The sequence below is a fragment of the Gopherus flavomarginatus genome, chromosome 1, assembly GCF_025201925.1.
Source record: "Gopherus flavomarginatus isolate rGopFla2 chromosome 1, rGopFla2.mat.asm, whole genome shotgun sequence".
NCBI classification, from domain to species: Eukaryota; Metazoa; Chordata; order Testudines; family Testudinidae; genus Gopherus; species Gopherus flavomarginatus.
Genome location: NC_066617.1, coordinates 337,526,172 through 337,547,170, shown reverse-complemented (window position 1 = coordinate 337,547,170; position 20,999 = coordinate 337,526,172). Strand labels below are relative to the sequence as shown.

At 39.6% G+C, this 20,999-nt stretch overlaps 1 protein-coding gene across 5 annotated transcripts in view; it reads left to right on the top strand.

Moving 5' to 3' along the window:
• Positions 1–20,999, top strand: part of GRIA4 (glutamate ionotropic receptor AMPA type subunit 4) — a 310,980-nt gene that overhangs the window by 213,696 nt on the left and 76,285 nt on the right. For all 5 annotated transcript variants that reach the window (XM_050927824.1, XM_050927831.1, XM_050927838.1 and 2 more), the window contains exons 5-8: positions 4,315–4,368; positions 6,181–6,339; positions 7,761–7,928; positions 9,664–9,768. In XM_050927824.1, the coding sequence (XP_050783781.1) occupies positions 4,315–4,368; positions 6,181–6,339; positions 7,761–7,928; positions 9,664–9,768 (486 nt within the window). The remainder of the gene's footprint in view (positions 1–4,314; positions 4,369–6,180; positions 6,340–7,760; positions 7,929–9,663; positions 9,769–20,999) is intronic.

Genomic DNA, 20,999 nt, shown 5'->3' with positions numbered 1-20,999 from the left:
GCCCAGAGGTTCAAGTCAAGATTGGGTACATCTGAGCTCTGTCCTGTATTTTTTAAAAACAATGTTGGCAACCCTATTTCCAAGCAAGACTCCCAGAACTACTGTTGAGCTAATATTAAAGAGTCATGTTAAACACACTGTGTAAAAACCAGGCAAGTGCAGAGTTAAGACTGAAAAGCTAGGTCTGATACTTACTTCACATCACTTTTACGTCACTCTCACTCCATTGGCTTACATGAAGTTACTCTTGATTTACGCTAGTACACAGGAGATCAAAATCAGGTTATCTGTTCTTAAATTGAATATGTTAGATCATCAGTTAAAGACCCATCCAGTATTCTGTTCTTTTTAGGTTCTCATGCCTAAGATACTTACATGCATTGTAATAGGTTATTTGATAGAGTTTTATGCATTATCTCTAACTTTTTGTCCTTTTGTAGGATTGAGTCAGGATTCTGAGATAATAATGAATTCAGTTCAATGTGGTTTAATCTTTCTCTTTAGTGCATTCATATAAATGAGGAAAGAAGATAGAATAAACTGTAATAGAAATTATAGAGTTTTTACAATAGACCATTACAATTTTTAAGGATACATAAAGATATTTTCATGTAAAATTTCTCTCTCTCTTTCTGAATTGGAAAAAATCCTGCATTGCTACTTGGGCATGGACTTGATGATCTGATTGGGCTTTTTTGTATTTCTAATTCATTTGACTCTGCTGTCGTATTTAGTAGAACCAAGTATTCACAGTGAATGATATGCTGAATGAATTTTGCCTCATTTTCTGCTCATAAGTTGTTTGGGAGCCGCTTACCCGTTTTTTATGTATTCATTATTCAGAATTGTATATTTTATTTATTTATGAGTTTGTTTGGATTTAAATACAGCAGCATGGCAGAACTCCACTTCTAGGCTTTAGATACCCTTATTAATTTTAAAAATGAAAAATTAATATCATGACAAAAGCAAAACGGTGGTGTGTTTCGGCCTGCTGTCCTTCCCACTCTAGAGCAGCGTAACCCACTCATCACTTTCCTCCCTAAACTCTCTCTAAGCTGCTTCAGCCTTTTCTAAATGCCCACTCCAACAGAGACTAGTGTCCCTCAATATCAATACATTCACACTATTTCAGATGAAGAGAAGAAGGATGGTCTTGCAGCTAAGGCTCCTGGCCTGGAACGCAGTTCAATTCCTCACTCTGCTATAGCCTTTCTGTGTGACTTTAGTCAAGCCACTAGTCTCTCTGTGCCTCAGTTCCCCATCTGTAAAATGCGGATAAAATTCTTTCTCTCCCTCTTTATTTATAATGTAAGCTCTTCAGGACAAAGACTCTCTCTTACTACGTATACATATGGTGGGGCCCTCATCTCAGTTGCGGCTTCTAGCCCTGCCATAATACAAATAATGTAAAATAATAACTGAGTGAGAATTTAATTTCAAAGTCAAGGGGCCCTTGCAGAAAATGTGCTGCCCTCAGCTCATTTGCTTATATAGGAAGGGCTCCAGCTTGAATGCCTCCATTTGTCTTAGCTGCAGCAATATAGTACAAGGGAAAAGGTGGTCCCTCAGGTAGTAAGGTCCTCTGTCACCCAGGGCCTCATAGTCAGAACTAGCCCCTGAAACTCCACCTAGAAGTCAATAGGTAGTCAGTGTAGATTTTGGAGTGCTGGTGTCATATGCTCATAGTGAGGTATTCCATTAAACAAACATTCTGCTTCCAACTGGCAAATAATTCTATAGATTGTTCATGAGCAGCTCATCAGAAACATTTGAGATTCAAAATCAGAACCATGTTGATTAGTTTTGACTGAACATATAGGTCACATAGCATTGTCTGTCTTCCCCAGTTGGATGAGCATAACTCTTAGAATCTGATTTCTAAGAAGTTCAAAATTTGCATTCCACGTATATTTTCCAATATTCACTTAACATTTGCTGTGTCCATAAACAGTTCTGACAGCAAACTTGCATGCTAGAATGTCTGCAGAGAGCAAATACCAGAAAGGCACGAACATAACCCAAGCAAATTCAATTAGAAATTTTACTCCAATATTTGCCATAATATTTTTGCAGGATTTGCTCATTTCTATTATTTTAACAATTTTAGAAATGCTTCTGGAACATAAGATCATAAGTGGGTTTATGATGAGCTTGCTTGATTTGACTGCTGCACTCTAATGGCCAGTGATATCTGTGCTGTCAAAACTATACGTAGCCAGATTCTCAGCTTGGGGAAATGGTCATCACTCCACTGATCTCAATGGAGCTATGACATTTTACACCAGTTGAGGATCTGGCCCACAGTTTTTAACATGTCATTTGCCTTCTATGTCAAGTTAGTCTCTTTCTCAAAAAGTGGACAGTTCACGCAAATGATGTTTCACAAATTATTTAACACAGGATTTTGCAACCTATATCAATTTCTTTGCACTTTGGAGGTGTACGTATACCTGTCTTATGAGCATTACTGATGGAAGTACAGATATAATGGCAGATCACTGGTGTAAGGGACAGCAGCTGTATTGAAGCCAGTGGAGTTGCACGTTACTTATTCCAGCAGTGAATTTGGTGAACTCGTATGCACATTGGACAATGCTATGATGGCAAGCTTCTGCATATGTGCAGTAGGCTGTTTATAAGTACTTGATTTGATTAACTGAAATGAAGACGAGTTCAACCGCTGACTTTAAAGGGATCCTTATTGGACTGCAGATGAGTGCTCAGGTTACATTATGAACAGTCAACCTGACACATGTTGTTTTAAAAAAACATATCTGATTTTAATAATTGGAGCAAAAGGAGCATTAGAAGCCAGTAGTGTTTTGGCAGTTAGTGGAGGGAAGGAACATAGTTTTGTTGTATACCTTATAACTTAAAAATAGCCAATGTTTTTAAGCTCTCTTTGGATCACTGATGCCAAATTTCTTGGATTACTCTATTTTGCTGCACCATGAGAAGGGGATTGGTCTCCTAGAATAACAATGGGATTAGGAATCAGTCAGTCCCAAATCCTAATCTGGATTTAGACACTGAATTGCTCTGGGTGCTTTGGGAAATAATTTAATCTCTCGGGCATTTATCCCTCATCTGTAAAATGGGCATTAATAATTATCTACAGCATGAGAGGGTTAGTGCATGTTTGTTCTGTGTTTTGACCATGGACAGTGCTGTATGAATGCTAAAACTGTAAACTCTTCAGGGCAGGGACTGTAGCTGAGGAGGTTCAAAGCAGCAGATGGGGGCTTTGCGTCTCCTATTAATTATTAAATTCATACCTCCCCCACCTGGAAAATCTCAGCCGGTGTCTGTTTTCTGTGTGTTTGAATTGCAGCTAAAATGCTTTGGGGAGTTGGGTAAAAGCAGCTTTCACTTTAAAATTAAGCTGTTGGCACCTGTCATGCTCTGCAACCAAATATATTCACTCTTAGCTGTTCTAGTAAATAATCCGGGATCCACATAACAAATGCCATTGGAGTTGTCACTAATTATTGTGTATATTGGCCAAGGGTTGATTTGGGTAGAGAATTATTTTCTCTCCCGCAGTGCTTGTCCTTCCAAGTCAAGGCTGTGACAGTTGGCAGCCAGGGGGTAATTTGCACTGCTTCATTCAGTTCTGTATCATTTCTCTCTGTGGGCCAAATACTCCAGGCTAGTTTGGGCTTAGCCCTTATGCGTGTGTACAGAGGGGTGGGTGGAACAAGCAAGCAGTCCCCTGCCGCCTGTGAAAGGACCTGTTGCAATTGCAGCTGATCCCTAAAATGGGCAGAAAGAGCTCAGAGCTGAGTGTGAGCCACACAATCTAGCACTCAATTCTTATTTAGTTTTCACTTGTGCAAGCTACCATTATCTTCGCCTTCCTAGGTCAGGACTGAATAAAGTACTTGACCCTGTAAAAACAGGGAATTTCTGTCCCAAGCGCCAAAAATGTATCATGTTCTCCAAGCATGGAAAATAAAAATTAAAAACCAGCCTTTAGTCTTTCATGGTATCATATGGCCTCCAGTGTCTGGATATGTATACTGCAGGCAATTACTACATTTGCTAGAATAATATACTGCAGCAACATGTTCAATCATATGGAATGCATTCAGATTGCAGAATTGCCCATTAATTATTTTAGCTCTTTGCATTTTAACAGGTTCTAATGATTAGGCATTAGGAAAATTATAACTACCTCAATCACTTTGATGGAGGAAAGGGGGAATCTCAATATTATGGCGCTATAATTACATTTCTCGTAATCAGATGATGATTAATGCTCAGTTAAAGCAGTACAATAAGATATAGTTTGCTCTTTCTTTACCCCCACAGATTGTGAGTGTTGGAAAGCATGTTAAAGGCTACCATTACATCGTTGCAAACCTGGTAAGATCCTTTTGTATAATTATGTCAGTGGTTTACAAGTAAAACACTCAGCTATGCTGTGGAGCTATAACACTACACACGAAGTTTGCTATTTGTAACCAATATACAATTTACCATAATAGGTTCTGTGCAACATACTGAAGAATGTGCATTTTTTGTTTTGACTGCTGCCATTTGCATAACAGAAAGCCCAATTTTGCCCTAAGATACATTCCATTAAAATCAATACAGGATTAAGGGGCTGCCTGGGTATAACGTAGCACAGAGTTTGATCCATATATAATACTACACTATCATTTTTATATATTACTAGAATAACAAGGTTCAACATAACTTCTTCACATCCTTCAGGGTAGCATTTGTTTTGCTGTAAGATAAGCTACTTCCAGTAATATTACTGATTCAGTATTTTCCCTCTAAATCCACATTATACATTTGTGCAAAGAGTGTTCAAAGAGGAAAGGAAAAGAGTAAATTAAATATTTAATTATTAAAGCAATCGCTTTGCTTAAACTAAACATCCTCATGCAGACAATATAGATTCTGGTTCTGAAATACATTTTTGTTTGCTTGTTTTCTTAGTCTTTACTCACACAAAGAATTTGAGCTGACAAATGACTCTGTTGTGCTGCACTGTACTTACAGCTTCAGTTCAAAAATGTTTACGTTTTTTTCAGACCTTCGGTTTTCAAAACAAGATATGTCAGTCCTCTCCAGGCTCTTGCTAATTAGACTTTTGGCACCCCTATGTCTTTAAAGAGGGTCTATCTATTCACTTGAGTTGACATTGGGTTGGGTCCTCAGAAAACTTTTTCTAAATCTTGCTTTTTAAGTGCAATGTAATAACACTACTTGGAATAAATTAAAATTTGCCAAATCAGTAGAAGTTTTAAAAAAATTGAGAGGTTTCAGTGGTAGTTTGGTTGGGAAAGAAGACTTGTGGGGGGTGGTATTTTGTGTTGGTCAGCTGGCTAGTTTGATATTTATGCATTCCTAAAGTGAAATTAATCCCTAAGAGCACCTTTTACTAAAGGGGTTGGATTTACACTCACTGAACAAATTAACCATAGAAACACATCATTCTGGATGTGCCTATAATTTAATTTTTCTTTCTATGTTGACACTGAGGTTTAATATAAACCTCAAATACAAAAGAGGAAATGGTTTTCTGATGGCTACAGTTAAAACTTCATAGTAGGCTTGGTTCTGATGTCACTTACATTGGTTTTACACTGGTAGGCAGACTTACAAACTGTACGTCTAAATTCTGATATCCCATGACACCATTATGTATGTTGGATCACTCATCCATCTTCAGCTTGAACAACTGGTCTTGGACAGCTTATACTTACAAAATAGTGTCTCTTTCACTCTGCAATATCACCTTGAACCATGGGCATAATGGATTAGGCCTCAATCCAATACCCACTGAAGTAGTTTGGAGTCTTTCCTTTGACTTTAATAGAGACTGGATCAGGCCCTTAATAGTCTGAAATTGCTTTTCAAACATGATGATCTGAATTTGTTTTCTCAAACATTGTCCATCATACCCAGTAATACCTTTTCCAACTGTCGATACATATCTATTGCATTCGAACAGTGATCTGGTCATTTAAATTCACTTGTTTTTTATCATTCAAAGTAACATGCTAAGACTGAAGTTTCTTCCCAGGTTTTAAGCCTTTATTTGTCTTAGAAATCTGTTTACCTATTTTCTCTCTGTCTGTTCATTTATGCTCACTTGCTAACCTAAAACATGTCTGGCGCAGAACAATGTGCTAGGGCAAACAAAATGTTAAATTGATTTTCTAGGGATTCAAAGATATTTCTTTGGAGAGGTTTATGCACGGAGGAGCCAATGTAACAGGATTTCAGTTAGTAGATTTCAGTACTCCTATGGTAACTAAACTCATGCAGCGCTGGAAGAAGCTGGATCAGAGAGAATACCCAGGATCTGATAGCCCTCCAAAGGTACTTGTTAATTTTACATACTACCAAGGATTTCAAACACTTTAACTTACGATTCACATAACTGAAGCTGTCTTCTGAATCTGAGATCTTACGTGCAGTTGCATGCCTTTCTGGTTCTTATCTGTCCACTCCAATACACGTATCAAAACCTGGCCTCTTCTACAGACCGAACATTTTCTTGACAGGCAAGCCACAACTTGGCTGTAAAGATGAGTGCCTTAGAGTTAATTTATTATGAATAGTAATAAGTTGTATTATGGTAGTGTCTAGAGGTCTGATAGGGATTGGCACTCTATTGTGCTAAACGCTGTACAAACACATAATAAGAGATAATCCCTGTACCAAAGAGTTTACAACCTAAACACAGACAAGATAAAATGTGGGAGAGGAAACAAAGAAATGAATTGACTTACCCAATTTCACAGAGCAGATGAGTCTCCTGAATCTCAGCCCAGTGCCTTATCCACTAGACTACCCTGCCTTTGAGCATCTATGTACTTTTCACCTATGTCTTCAAACTAACAGCTGCTGCATACTCTATCTTACATGGGTTTTTTTGCCTAGAACTGATATTCTCCACTCTGACTTCTCTAGTCTCCTTTATTTCACTATAGCCTATTTCATGAGAGCAACTAAGCAGAAATTTTGCAAATGGACTGAAAAATACTAACCCTGATTACTCTGCAATTTAAGTAACCGGATTCTCCCACTCTTTCCAATGCATTTTTTCATAATCCTACGCAGGGGTGGCTCCAGGCACCAGCACATCAAGTGCGTGCCTGGGGCAGCAAGCGACTGGCGGCGCTCTGCCAGTCATCGTGAGGGCGGCAGGTAGGCTGCCTTCGGCGGCATGCCTGAGGAGGGTCCGCTGGTCCCTCGGCTTTGGCAGACCTCCCGCAGCCTGCCACCGAATTTGCGGGACCGGGGACCTCCCGCAGGCAAGCTGCCAAAGGCAGCCTGCCTGCCATGCTTGGGGCAGCAAAATGCCTAGAGCTGCCCCTGATCCTACGCCTGCTCAGTGAACTACCAGTTCTTCTCTCACCTTCAGTAAAGATGGCTCGGCAGGTGTTAGTCTCAGATGGATAAAATTAATGACAAAAAGTTTGAGAAAGAGAGATCATTGTTTTAATTTGTCTCTTGCTGTGGTTCCTCAGAGAGATCTTTTGCTGATCTTCTGAAATACAAAAAGAACAGGAGTACTTGTGGCACCTTAGAGTCTAAATACAGTTTTAAAGCTGAACTATTGTAATATGATCTCAACTCTGAGAGCATGCATTCCTTGCTTAGATGAAACTTGTATTGACTTTGATGGGAGTTTTCTCTCAGGGTTCATAGAAGGCTAAAACAGAAATATATCTAAGTCTGAGCTGATTTTCTATAGACTTGCCACACTCAAATGATGCATTTGTCTCCCTGTTTAGTACACATCTGCTCTGACCTATGATGGGGTACTTGTGATGGCTGAAACATTCCGTAATCTTAGAAGGCAAAAAATTGATATTTCACGGAGAGGGAATGCTGGTGATTGTCTTGCTAATCCTGCTGCACCATGGGGCCAGGGGATTGATATGGAAAGAACACTCAAACAGGTAAAATTATGCTTAATTCTAGTGACCTTGGTGAATAGTAGATCCATTTGCTAGTTCTGTGATGTGGAAGGTATAACACTCAACAAGATGTGATGGGCCTGTGGGGAAGTTTATTTTCAATCACCATCTGAAAGCACTTAGTAATAGTTTGATTGTCTTCACTGCTGCTTTTTTAGTTTATTGGTTGAGGGAGAAGATAGAGAGCTTCTCAGTAATTCAGATACGTCTTTGATCCCTCCATTCGTTAGACAAATTATATTGTCAATGAAGCACAAGAGCTGTGGCCTGACTACAGAGCAAACACTTTACCTGGTATATTGAAAACTACTCTGTTATACTGTATGAAATAGAATATTCTCTACTGAAGGGTTTAGTTTGCCAACTGCTTTGTGCACTGTAGCCTAGGTATGAAAAGTAATATTCATTTAAAGAAAAAGTAAATTCCAGGTAATACAAATAGAAGAATGTGTAATTAAATTACCGTCAGAGAGTTGGTTTATTAACCACACTAGGATTTGGTTTGCATCATCTCAAGTGCTTGTGAAGTACTCCCAGTGCAAATCACATAGGTAAAATTATTTAAAGTTTTTGTTTCTTTAAAAACAAGATATCCCAGAGCCATAGTTGTTGTTTGAATTTCTGATGAATATGAATGCCTAGAAAGTTCCAGATCCCTGTCAAGATGATTTAGCCTTTCTCTTGAAGAATGGAGATTTTTTTTAAAAAAAAATCCTACAGTAGAATTTCAATCATTCCAATTGCAAATGAGCAGAGTCAACTCAGGAGCAGACACTGAGAAGTGACTTCTGACAGAACTGGCAGCTTTCTGCCTACCAGCAAGGGTTTCAGTCTTGAAGAAGAGTCGGATAAGGCTGAAATGGACAAAGAGGGAAGGATCTGATTTAAAATGCACGTCCTGACTCTTATGAAAAGATATTAAATATTGAATGTACTTTGAATATTCTGTGAAGTGTCCAGATCTATAATATTCTCTAAAGGAATGAAGTCAAGTTTCTATGGTGAAGCTGACATCAGGATCATAAAGTCTGAGTAATGGGTCTATATGGGCTTAATTCTGTTACCGTGGAAGCCAATGGAACACATCCACTGACTTCACCAGGATAAGGACCAGAAGCTGCATGCCTATCAGTGCAGTTCCATAGAGCCCACAACCCAGGGGCAGAGCCTAGGCTGCTGTTCAGTCCCTGCCCCCAATGCATCTGCTGCATCAGCCTTTGGGCTGAAATTGCACTCACAGTTCCAGATTCTCACTTGCACGTGGTGTTTAGGGCCATGAGGAAAAAAGGAATTATGGATCCCACAGCCTCTCCCCTGTCACTCTCTGGATCAGAGGTGTTGATACATCTCCACTCGAGGCCACCCTCCCCTCACACAGACATACCAGGCTTCTGTAGTACAGAGGGCTTTATTTAGGCCCTCTGCAGCAGGGTGAATTTCAGCCTTGTGAGTATTGTACTTCAGTACACACATGCCTCAGTATCAAGATTTGAGCTGAAAAAGACCCAAAAGGTCAAGCAAAATATCCTTTTTAGTTAGTTAGTTAGTTTGTTTGTTTTGGTCCGAAGGAATATATTTACAGTATACTGCAGTGAAAATACATGGTCCAAAAACACAAGACAAATGTGGTCTGTGAGTCACTTAATAATGCCTAGCTACTGTGTGGCAATTGGGTGCAAAAAGCACATGAGGCTGGAATTTCTTTTTTCATCTTTAGGTTCGAATACAAGGGCTGACCGGAAATGTTCAGTTTGACCACTATGGTCGCAGAGTCAACTACACAATGGATGTATTTGAGCTGAAGAGCACAGGCCCTCGTAAGGTACGTGCTGGTCAGATCTGAAAGGGTGTGTCTGTCTATTGAAATACTAAATAAATAAAGCCATCAAAATAAGGACTTGAGATCTTGAACTAAAAAGCTCTAGTGTCAATTTTTTCCATGGTATAAGCAGGCGCAACGCCACTGATGTTAATGAAGGTATAGCCACTAGCATCAGGGATGAATTTGGCCCATTATTTTTGCAATCTTTGTTAAATACGCACAATAAATTACAGATTATGTGGTATTGAGGTTTGTGGAGTCTTTTGAGAGTGTAAAGTAAATTTTATAGTAGATACATTTATTCTGTGCAACAATGTAAGAGGAAAATGAACAAAAACAAGTGTGTGTGTATGTGAAAGTGGTTTAATGAGGCACAGTCTAATGAAAAATGGCTTGATGGGGTTTTGTTAGGATGCCTAGGAAGTGAAGCAGGGTCAACAGTCTGAGTAGTACATCCCGACTGAACCTTATCTGCAGTAAATTATCGACGTTTTGCAGTTGTGTTTTTATCTTATAGCTGAACATAAACTAGAAATCAGAAATCTTAATTAATATAGGTTTTTTGAGGGTCAGGAGGAAAGGAAGGGAAAAAACATTTTATGGAAGGAAAATTAATTGCTCCAGCTAATTACATTTTCTTTAAATACAATTGGCCTTATTTTCATCATTGTTTTGTATAAACATTTTAAATGGTCCCCATAGACAAGTATAGTTTGGGACATGTCCAGTTTGCATGCAGACAACTCAGGCAAATGTTTGTAGGTATGTGCATACAAATCCTCAAGAGGTGTTGTTCACATAAAGGAGAGTGCACCCTTGGAAAATATGGGCCTTTATACTTTGTAATTCTTTTTGCTTTCTTGCTGACGCTTGTAAATGTTTCATGAATATAAAATATATAATGAAAAAGCGAAAAGGGTAATTGGGTGCATGCATTCTGTTCCTATTTGGAGTGCCATATCCCATTTTATTTGCCAGACCATCCAAAAAATATAGCAGAGTTTGAAAGGGGGCAGAGAGATGAGCCAAAGGTGTACAGGAGAGTAGCAGCTCTTGAATTAATTCTGAGACAAATCAGGAATAAATTAAGTCACGAGTCCTTCACTGTTAGATGCACAGGAGTTTTCAGAACAGACATGCTCAGCAAATGATACCTTGATGAATTGTCATTCCCAAAAGACAAACAGTTCAACATCGTAGTGGTGTGGGGGGAAGAGCACTAAACAACAGACCCAGAGCCCAAGCTTTGGTCAAGACAAATTATTTGAAAAGGTATACAAATAATAGCTATGACCCAAATCAATATGTGCAGTTGTAGTTTGCAAGCATGACAAATGACTGAACTCTGATATGGGGAAGGTGGACCTGTCCTAGTCCTTTCATGAATCCTTCTGTCATCTGATAATGAATATGTTTAATCTGGCTGCCACTCCGGTCTAACTGCCTCTGTTTTTGGTTGTCCCCACATTGGGGACAACAGGCAGTAAGTGCATGTGGCTGCAGCACACAGGAACTCACGGCTGAAGTTTCTATTATTTTTCTCTGTATATTCCACTCAAAGGATGCTCAGAGTGTTGCAGCCTGTATGGTAGAATTCTAGTTGGTAGTAGCCATTGGAGCACTCATGAGCCTCCCTTGCTCTTCCCTTCAGTGAACATTAAACATCCAGGGCACGGGTATGAAAGGTCATGGCACTTCAACCTCCTCCATTCCTTCTAACCGCCACCAGCTGAACAGTTAGAAACTTGCTATCAGATACTTCCAGATCTATGTTGGCTAGTTAGTTTAGGTGTCAGTAATTAGTAGTTGTCTCTAGCAGTCAAGTTAGTGATAGATAGCAGTCAGGATGCCTGAACTGGAGGCTAAAAACTCTGGATTTAAGAGGTGTCTTATGTCTGATGTTGTTCTTGGTGTCAGGCACACATGACAGATATCTGGCACGTTTAGGAGAGGAACAATTTCCTTCAAAATGCTCTGTTTCTTCAACTTTTACTACACAAGCAAAGAAGGAAAGACAAAACTTCAAGTGATTTTACTACAAGAGGCACTGTAAGTGAAAACATCTGGAATGGAAAGCGTACAGAGACCTGCTTCGCTCCGAGCAATTCAATCAAAAGGGACAGATTCTCCTTGGTACCTGGTACTACAGGATCCAAGAAATGTAAGGATCTGAATAAAAAGAAATCCATGATGGTGTCAGCCTCTGTTTTTAGAGCTAATTTGACAGAGGAGGACTCATTTTCAGTGCCAAGCAGGGCCAGTACAAGGATGTTTTACTCCCTAGGCGAAACTTCCACCCTGCGCCCTCCCCCGTCCCTGAGCCCCCGCCTTCATGTGCCCCCCCCGCAGCTCCCTCCCTCCGCCCCGAGAGCCCCGCCCCTCATGGCAACGCCCTGCCTCTGCCCTGAGGTGCCCCCCCTGCGGCTAGTAACATGCATGACAAAGACATTAGATATTCTCTCAGTTTCGCTTGAAGAATCGGCCCATCCTTGTTTTGACATTTTGGGGGCTGCTGCTAGACAACAAATTACACTTCCTTTAGAACTGTTGTTGAAGCTAACAAAATCAATTTGAAATACTCCCTCATCTGCTCAGCCTTTGTAAAAAAATGCAGATAAATTATATAAATTTACACATAAAGGGCTGGCTATGTTTTGTACCCATCCATCTCGTAATTTGTTGGTGGTTGAGGCATTTATTTAAAGATTGAAAGATCCCCAAATTGATTCGATTCTGTCTTATAAGGAGTAGAAGAGGTTGGATGTTTTCGGAAGAAAAATATTTTGTCAGCTACATTAGCCATGTGCATATCTAATTATGAAGCTTTCATGGCTAAGTAGAATATCATCACTGGTGAAAAATGTCTTTGTTCCCCAGTTCCCTACTGGAGGAACACAAAAGGTTAGTGAGTGCTATTTTGACTGAGGGATGAAATATGGGATGAGGACTGAACAATTTTAAGTGTGGCTTTTGATTCTTCAGCGAGGGCAATAGCTTCAGCTATCACATTAAGAAGATGTGCATTATTAAGATTAGTGGGACTTTCTCATGAGACAAAGATGAGAATTGAAGATTTTCCTTTCGAAGGAAGTCTAGTTAGTATATAGACTGATGAAATACTGGAGAAAATGAAAAATGTGAGATCCACAACCAGATCTTTAGGTTTCTTTAACACAGCAAAGAAATCATATTCAACATACCACAGACATGATCTAACTTCTTCTTTGTTATTGCTTCCTTACAAATATCAAAGGAAGACCTATCATTACCAGCCCCAGTGTCATACCTCCCACCCTCAGAAACTACCAAGGCAGAGGCTATTTAAACTGTGAGATAATAGAGGGAAGACTTCCACTTCTTTATCTTTGGCGATCCCCGCAAGATCACAGATTTGACATGAGGACGCAGAGCTTCAAATCAGTCCAATTAGACTTTGTTTATCCACAGTTAGGGGACCATTTGTCTCATTTTTATCAACAATAGTAGTTGACAACATCAGATAGGTGGATCTTAAAAGTTGTTGCATGCAGTTACATGATTCGATTCAAAACCCTTCCATCCTACAACCTTCCTATTTCCTTCCAGGGCAGGTAGTGAGTTCACCGTGAATAGTTAAAAAAAGAGTTTCATTCTCTATTGGTAGCACAGGCAACAGAAATCTCATACAACAAAGTCAGATAGGGAGGGGTTTTATTCTTATTATTTTCTCATTTCAAAAAAGCATGAGGGCCTTCGCCCTGTTTTGGATTTAAGAATATTAAACTTGTATATATAGAAATTTTGTTTCCACATGTTATCTCAAACTTCTATAATCCCTTCTCTCTCACTTCAGGGTTGGTTTTCAACTTAGATTTGAAAGACGTATCTTTCAAAAATACCATGTTTCTGGAAATATCTGTGTTTCGTGGTAGGAGATGACCATTTTCAGTACAAGGTTCTCCCTTCAGGTTGTCTACAGCAAACAGGGTGTTTACAAAATGCCTGTCTGTATTGGCAGCACACCTAAGAAGAAATGGGATATTTATGTACCCATACCTAGATGACTGGTAAATAAAAGCATAATCCTATTGCACGTAAGACAATATGTTCCCTTTTTTGCCAGTCTGAGGTTACAAAAAAAAAGTTCATTCTAGTCCAAACTCAGCAAATTCTTCCCAATTCAGCAAATTCTATTCATGGAAGCCATTCTAGATTCAACTGTGCAACAGCTTTTCTCCTAGAGGAGAGATTTATAAAAATAAAAATTTCTCCCTGTCAAGTTACCACATCCATCAATTCTCTTTTTTTCTTCTGGTTGCTGGGTCTGCTGGTGTCAATCTGGGCAGTGACAGGATGCCCTCATCTTTACATGAGAGATCTTCAACATTGGTTAGCGATAAATTACAAATCAGGTTTAAGCAACATGCATCACAAAGTGATCATTCCACAACAGGTGTTAGCATCACTTGTGTGGTGGATAAACACTCAAAACCTTTCAATTCCCCTCTGCCTTCAGTAATACTCACCTCCAATGCATCTGCACTGGGATGGGGACATCTGTACTGGCATCTGGACAACAAATTGTTCACTGATCAACACAAGGAAAGACCAAAAGATCCAACCTATCACTATATTAGAGCTGAGGACGCTCAGACTAGCTCTAAAGTAGTTTCTACCTCAGGTACAACACATTAGTTCAAAACATAACAGGCAATATGAGGATGCTATATTATCTGCACAAACAAAGGGGGACTTATTCCCAACAACTATGCATGGAGGCAGAGAACATTTGGAAATGGTGTATAGAACACAACACTGGTCAAATAACAATATATATATATAGTAGAGGAACAAAAAACTCTTGTAGATCATCTGAGCAGGTCAACATATTATATGCACGAATGGTCCTTGAAGGCCAAATGGTAACACATCTCTTCAGTTCATTCATTATCGGATTTCCTGATAATAGATCTTTTTGCATCGAACAGCAACAGCAAGTGTCAAAGATTTTGTCTGAGATCAAATAGAGATAGTGAGTCAATATCAGATGCATTTACCCCCTTTCCCCTCATTCAGAGAGTGAGAAACAGAAGGCCAGGATGATTTTAATAGTGGCAGCATGGCCCAGACAAGAATGGTATCCACACTTAATTCACCTATAATGGAGCCTCTACCACTGCTACCAGACTCGTTGTTTCAATAACCCAGGATGCTTTATCATCCGAATCCTAGGGACCTCAGGAGGTCATCTAGTCCAACCCCCTGCTCAGAACAGGACCAACACTAACTAAATCATCCCAGCCAGGGCTTAGTCAAGCCTAACCTTAAAAACCTCTAAGGATGGAGATTCCATCACCTCCCTAGGTAACTCATTCCAGTGCTTCACCACCCTCCTACTGAAACAGTGTTTCCTAATATCCAACCTAAACCTCCTGCACTGCAACTTGAGACCATTACTCCTTGTTCTGTCATGTGCCACCACTGAGAACAACTGAGCTCCATCCTCTTTGGAACCCCCCTTCAGGTAGTTGAAAGCAGCTATCAAATCCCCGCTCACTCTTCTCTTTTGCAGACTAAACAAGCTCAGTTCTCTCAGCCTCTTCTTCAGCCTCTCCTTCAGTCTCTTCATTTGACAGTATGGGAAATAGGACTCTAGGGGCTTGTCGTCACTGTGGGCCAAATTGGCGTTGCTGCAATTGATGCAGCTGCGTCTATTTAGTGAGTCTGGTTAAGAAATGCTAAGTCGATGGGAGGGCGCTCAAGAGAGGTGGAAGTTATGTCACCAGGAGAGCATCTTTCATCTATATAACATGATGTAGACACCGCAGTAACTTGACGTAGGTTACATCGTCTTCAGTTATGTAGTTTACATAACTAAGGCAGCGTAACTTACGTCAACCTAGTGCTGTAGTGAAGACAAGACATAGGATACTATAAAAAAGTTGTTCATTAGAAGTATAGAATGTATTGTTACATTCCAGAAAAGAGTCCATGCAGAAATGTTATAGTCATAAATGGAAAAATGTTTTGTTTTGGTCTACTATGTATGATATAGAGCCACATACAGCACCAATTAATTACGTATTAGAGTATTTATTGTATCTTAAGAAAACAGTTCTTTCACTATTTTCAGCAAATGTTCTTCACTCAACCATATCAACATATCATTCACTTGCAGATGGAAACTCAATCTTTATTAACGATGTAGTTGAGCTACTTATAAGGTCTTAATAATTTATACCATCCAATAAGATACCCTGTACCATCTTTGGATCTGAATTTAGTACTGTCACAATTGATGAGTCCTTCTTTAGAACCTTTGGGGAAGTATTCTTTATTTCATTTGTCTATAAAAACCGTATTTTTATAGCAATCACTTTGGCAAGACATATAAATGAATTGCTTGCATTAATGGCTGATCCAGCGTTCACTGTTTCCGTAAAGTTAAAGTGGTTCTTCATAAACATCCTAGGTTTTTACAGAAGTGGTCTCTGATTTTCACTTAAACCAGTCTATAATTTTACCGATTTTCTTCCCCAAACCTCATACTCAGGATGAGGAAGCTAAATTATATACTCTAGATGTTAAAAGAATGTTGGCATTTTATTTAGACCAGACTAAACCATTTAAACAGTCCCCAAAATTGTTTATTGCTCGTGAAAAGAAGTTCAAGAGAAGTGTTGTTTCTGTACAAATGTTTTCTAGAGGGCTAGATTCTATATTGAGAAGGAGTATAAATTGCGAGGGTTGTCCATTCCTCAGGGAATTAAACTCATTCTGCTGAGTTGAAGGCATTCTCTATGGCTTTTTCTAGATACTTTTCTCTGGTAGAGATATGTAGAGCAGCAACTTGCAATGCTGTTCATACTTTTATTACACACTATTCCTTAGCTTTAGAGTCCAGATCTGATGCAAAATTTGGCAAGGCAGTCCTTATATAATTCAGACTCTATGGTCCCACCATCCTGACATGGAGTACTGCTTATTAGTTTATCCCATGAATGGGAGTATGCAGAGGACACTCAAAGGAGAAATGAAGGTTACATACCTACAACCAAGGTTCTTCAAGATGAACTCTGCATATTCACATTCTCCACCTGCCTTTCCCTTGGAGTCCGACTTACCAAAGGGCTTGGAGTCATAGAGGAAGAAACTTCGCTGGCTGAAGCACCAAGGCGTTTTATAATCTCTCCCTGGAACGCTTGACATTCATTGAAGAGAGGGGCAAGAGACATGCATGAGCATTCTAATTGCTACTACTAGCTATAATTCTATCATTCAGACTGCACAGGTCAGAGCATCCCATAAGGGTGACTATGCAAAGGAAGAACCTAGGTTACAGATAAGTAACCATCATTCCTCTTTGGTCCATGTGGCATACGGCAATAAAGCCTTGAGTTGACAGTGGGATGTAAACACTTTTACTGACCCCATATCTTACAGACAACATGCAGACATTATGCATTAGACTGAGACGGATGTCTGACATTCAGATTTGAGATAGACACCAAAGCCCTGGCCCACAATCTAAGGAACTCAATACCTGGCACTCAAGGAGCATATTTGGCACTGGGCCAGATCCTCCACTGATGTAAATCAGCATAACTCATTGATTTCTACAGAACTGCACTGATTTACACCAGCTAAGGATTCAGCCCATTATATCACCTTGCCATCAGCTGCAGGTAAGCATAGTTTACAATGCAGTCTACGCCATTCTGCTCTTTCCCAAGACATAACCCCGATGACTCTGACAGATTTGGATACCCATAAGCCTGCAAGCACTGTACCTTGTCTATTGCATGCTTTTAATTCCACTTATATTTTCACATATTTTGGGCCTCTAACATGCAGCAGGATGCCTTATTCCTATCACACAGAGTAATCAAATGTCATGCTTTCATGCAAATTTCATATATAAGGTGTAGACATGGAGGTCAGAAAGGAATTCTCCCTCACAAAAATTAGCTAGATGCTTGCAATTGGCAAGATGCATTATGCAGGATTTAGGGAAGGATTGTCATCAGCTGCCTGTGAGGGTTGTAACTTCCAGAGGAACAATACCTGACTTCTTGGATCAATGCTCTGAGCCAGTATGACAAATCCTTATACTACATGAGAAATAAAGATACCTAAATGAACTAAATGTCTGCTTTCCATGCCCTGTGTAACATCACTGATGAGTCATCTGGCAATATCATTTCAGCATTCCCTTTCCAGTCATAGTAACTCTTGAATCAGAGTTTTAGAAAAATGATTTTTTGTTGCCTGCAGCTCTAATATCCACAAACAGAGAGAGCATCACACAAAATCACAGCTTCTCAGAGTCATATGTTTCTATATAGTGAATGCCGATGGGGTAAAAATAAATCCTCCATGTTATCTGTTGTATTCTTCATCTCTGAAACAGTAAAGCCAAGACTTTCAAAAATGGATGCATAAAATTAGATCTGGGTTCTACCCTAAATCCAAATTTGGGCAGCTAAATGGTAATATGATTTTCAAAAGTGCCAACTGTTCCCATGATTTAATGCTATTGCTGGGTGACTTCAGTGGCTGCTACTGAGTATTCAGCACTTTTGAAAATCAGGCCACTGATCTAGCTACATAAATAGATTTAGAAGCCTAACTTTGAGCTGCCAAATTCAGCACTGATGTATATGGGTACAACTGTTGTAATGTACATAGAGTTGCACTTGCTTACACCATCTAGGGCTGAATTTGGCCCTATATTTATTTTTTTCATTTATAATAGTTGAACATATTCTCCTTGTGCCATCTCATAGCTGTCTTGGTAAATATTTTTTTATGTATCTGGCATTTATTCAGTAATCCTAAACAAGAGTTACCTTTGTGCAGATTCTGCATTTGAGAGAGATACTCTCAGACACAGTGCTACATGTACTTACAAAAACTGCCTGCTACTCCTCTAAAACCTACTTCCCCTTTGTCAGTGTTTTGATGTGATGCTTACTTTGCAACACAGCACGTCATTCGAGCTTTTGCTTCACTCCTGAACTTCTCAGCGGTGAGGAACCACACAGTGTAAAACAATCATTCTTAATTATAATGAGCTTCCAAAACAGCCACGTTTCAGTATCCATCTTCTGCCTTCAGTTGGTCCCAAATTTTGACAGGAACTTGACATTTTAAGCTGTCAGTTGTATATGTGAATCCATGGCTGTCTGGATGAAAAAGTGTATTTTCTAGCAATGCAGCCTGTTAATAAAAGAAAACTGCCTTTTGCACTAAATCAGCAATGCTCAAAATTTCTTGTCAGCTGCGGACACGTAAATCAAGATGCCTACATTTTTTTACCAGTAGGAGGAGGGGAGGGAAAGATGCTTCTTACCTGTAGTGAAGGACTTGCATTGCAAAATGTTATTTGTTTATCGGTTTGTTTCATAAATGGGGGAAAAAATAAATCTCTTTCACTCAGATTAAATTACTGCATGTATTTGTACGTGTTATACATTGTGAATCTTAGATGTTTTATTGATGTGGTACAGTGACCAATCATTGTTGATATGACTTTTGTCTCAGTAAATTAATTTCAACCTCCAAAAGAAAACAGCAAATATAAAAATCACATTTTTAATACATGTAGGATTGTTAATGAGCATAGTCATGGGAGCCAGAAATACCTGAGTTCCAGTCCTGGCTCTGGTGCTGATGTAGTATGTGGTCTTGAGGAAGACACTTCAACTCTCCATCTTATGTGGAGTTGGCTTTCTGTGTGGTAATGACCCAATATTTGCATGGGAAAGATAGTAAAGGTTGAAGACATTGTTGGCCATGTCACTGATATGATGACATGTTCTAATACTGGGGCCTGGGCATCAACAGCAGAGTAACGGGTCGCCAAGTTATTTATATCACAGTGCTGATTTGTGGTTCTCTTAACAAAGTGAAAGTCTTTCCATCTCCTACACTGACTCTGGCCCCTCACAATTTGTTACTGACTAATACCCAGCCCTGTGTCCCGAGCATGCTTTGCACAAGTTGGGCAGTGGAAAACAAAGGGGTAACCTAATTCCCTTCCCCCATTTTATAGGAGTTACAAGGGCTTCCCTCTCCCAGATCTTGGTCTTGTGAACTCTGGGTTCACCAAGGAGGGAGGGGAAAGTGGATGCTGGCCAATCTTTAGGCATCTCACAAATGTGGGTACTGCCAAATGACTTCGGGTCTGCAGGCCTCTGGTGGGGTCCTTTCAATGTCAGTGCAGCTATTTGAATAATTACTGAAGAGAGGGAAAGGACACTTTATTGATGCCCAACTTGCAGGTCTCCCCTCTGGAAATGAAACCACCAGGAGATTTCTCTCTAGTATATTAACTATCCTACCTAAAGGTCACCTCAGATGATCTTATTGATCCAGATGAATGTTAATGATAGTTGTGTCATTTGCTCAGAGTGACAGTGGGCATGGTGAGGTCACAGGATGTGGGAGATGGACTGAATAAGTGTGACATTCAGTTTGGCCATGATTTTCAAAAATAGATAGGTGCCTAAAGTTAGGTTCCTAAATCCATATTTAGGTGCCTAAGTGAGTGGCTTGATTTTTACCCACTCACCTCATCTGATATAAGCCAAGAGGAACTGAATGCTCAGCACTTTTGAAAATTAGGCCATTTATTTAGATGCTGAAACATGGATTTAGCAGCATAGCGTTAGGCATCTATTATTCACAGTTCTGACCTCTCCCTTTAATCTGTTGCTGCTTCACCCACACATGTATGTCTGTTGACTCTTCAAGGGATTGTGAAAAAAATTCCTGTTAAATATATAAAAATAGGCCAAAAGTGACATTTTATAGAAATACTAAATTGATTAGTATTTCACCATTTTTAAGTTTTTTTTTTCCTCCTGAGAACTAGTTCATCTCATTTAAAAACTTAAGGGCACATACTCAGCTGGAATAAATTCACATAGCCTCACAGCACCCCTGTGAGGTAGGGGACTGCCATTATCCTCATTTTACAGATGGGGAACTGAAGTACAGAGAGGCTAAGTGACTTACCCACAATCCTGTGATAGAGCAGGAAACAGAATCCAGATTTTCCAAACTGCAGGCCAAACCACTGGGCCAAACCCTCCCCCTCCCCCCCAAAGACATGGAACCTAGCTATTATTGTGCTCAGTAAATAGCTGTGACAGGTTCATTCTTTGTTTAAATTGTACCATTCTGGAACAGCAGCTAAACCACAATAATATTATTCTTCATGTAACATCTTATGTTTATTGTTTGAAGTT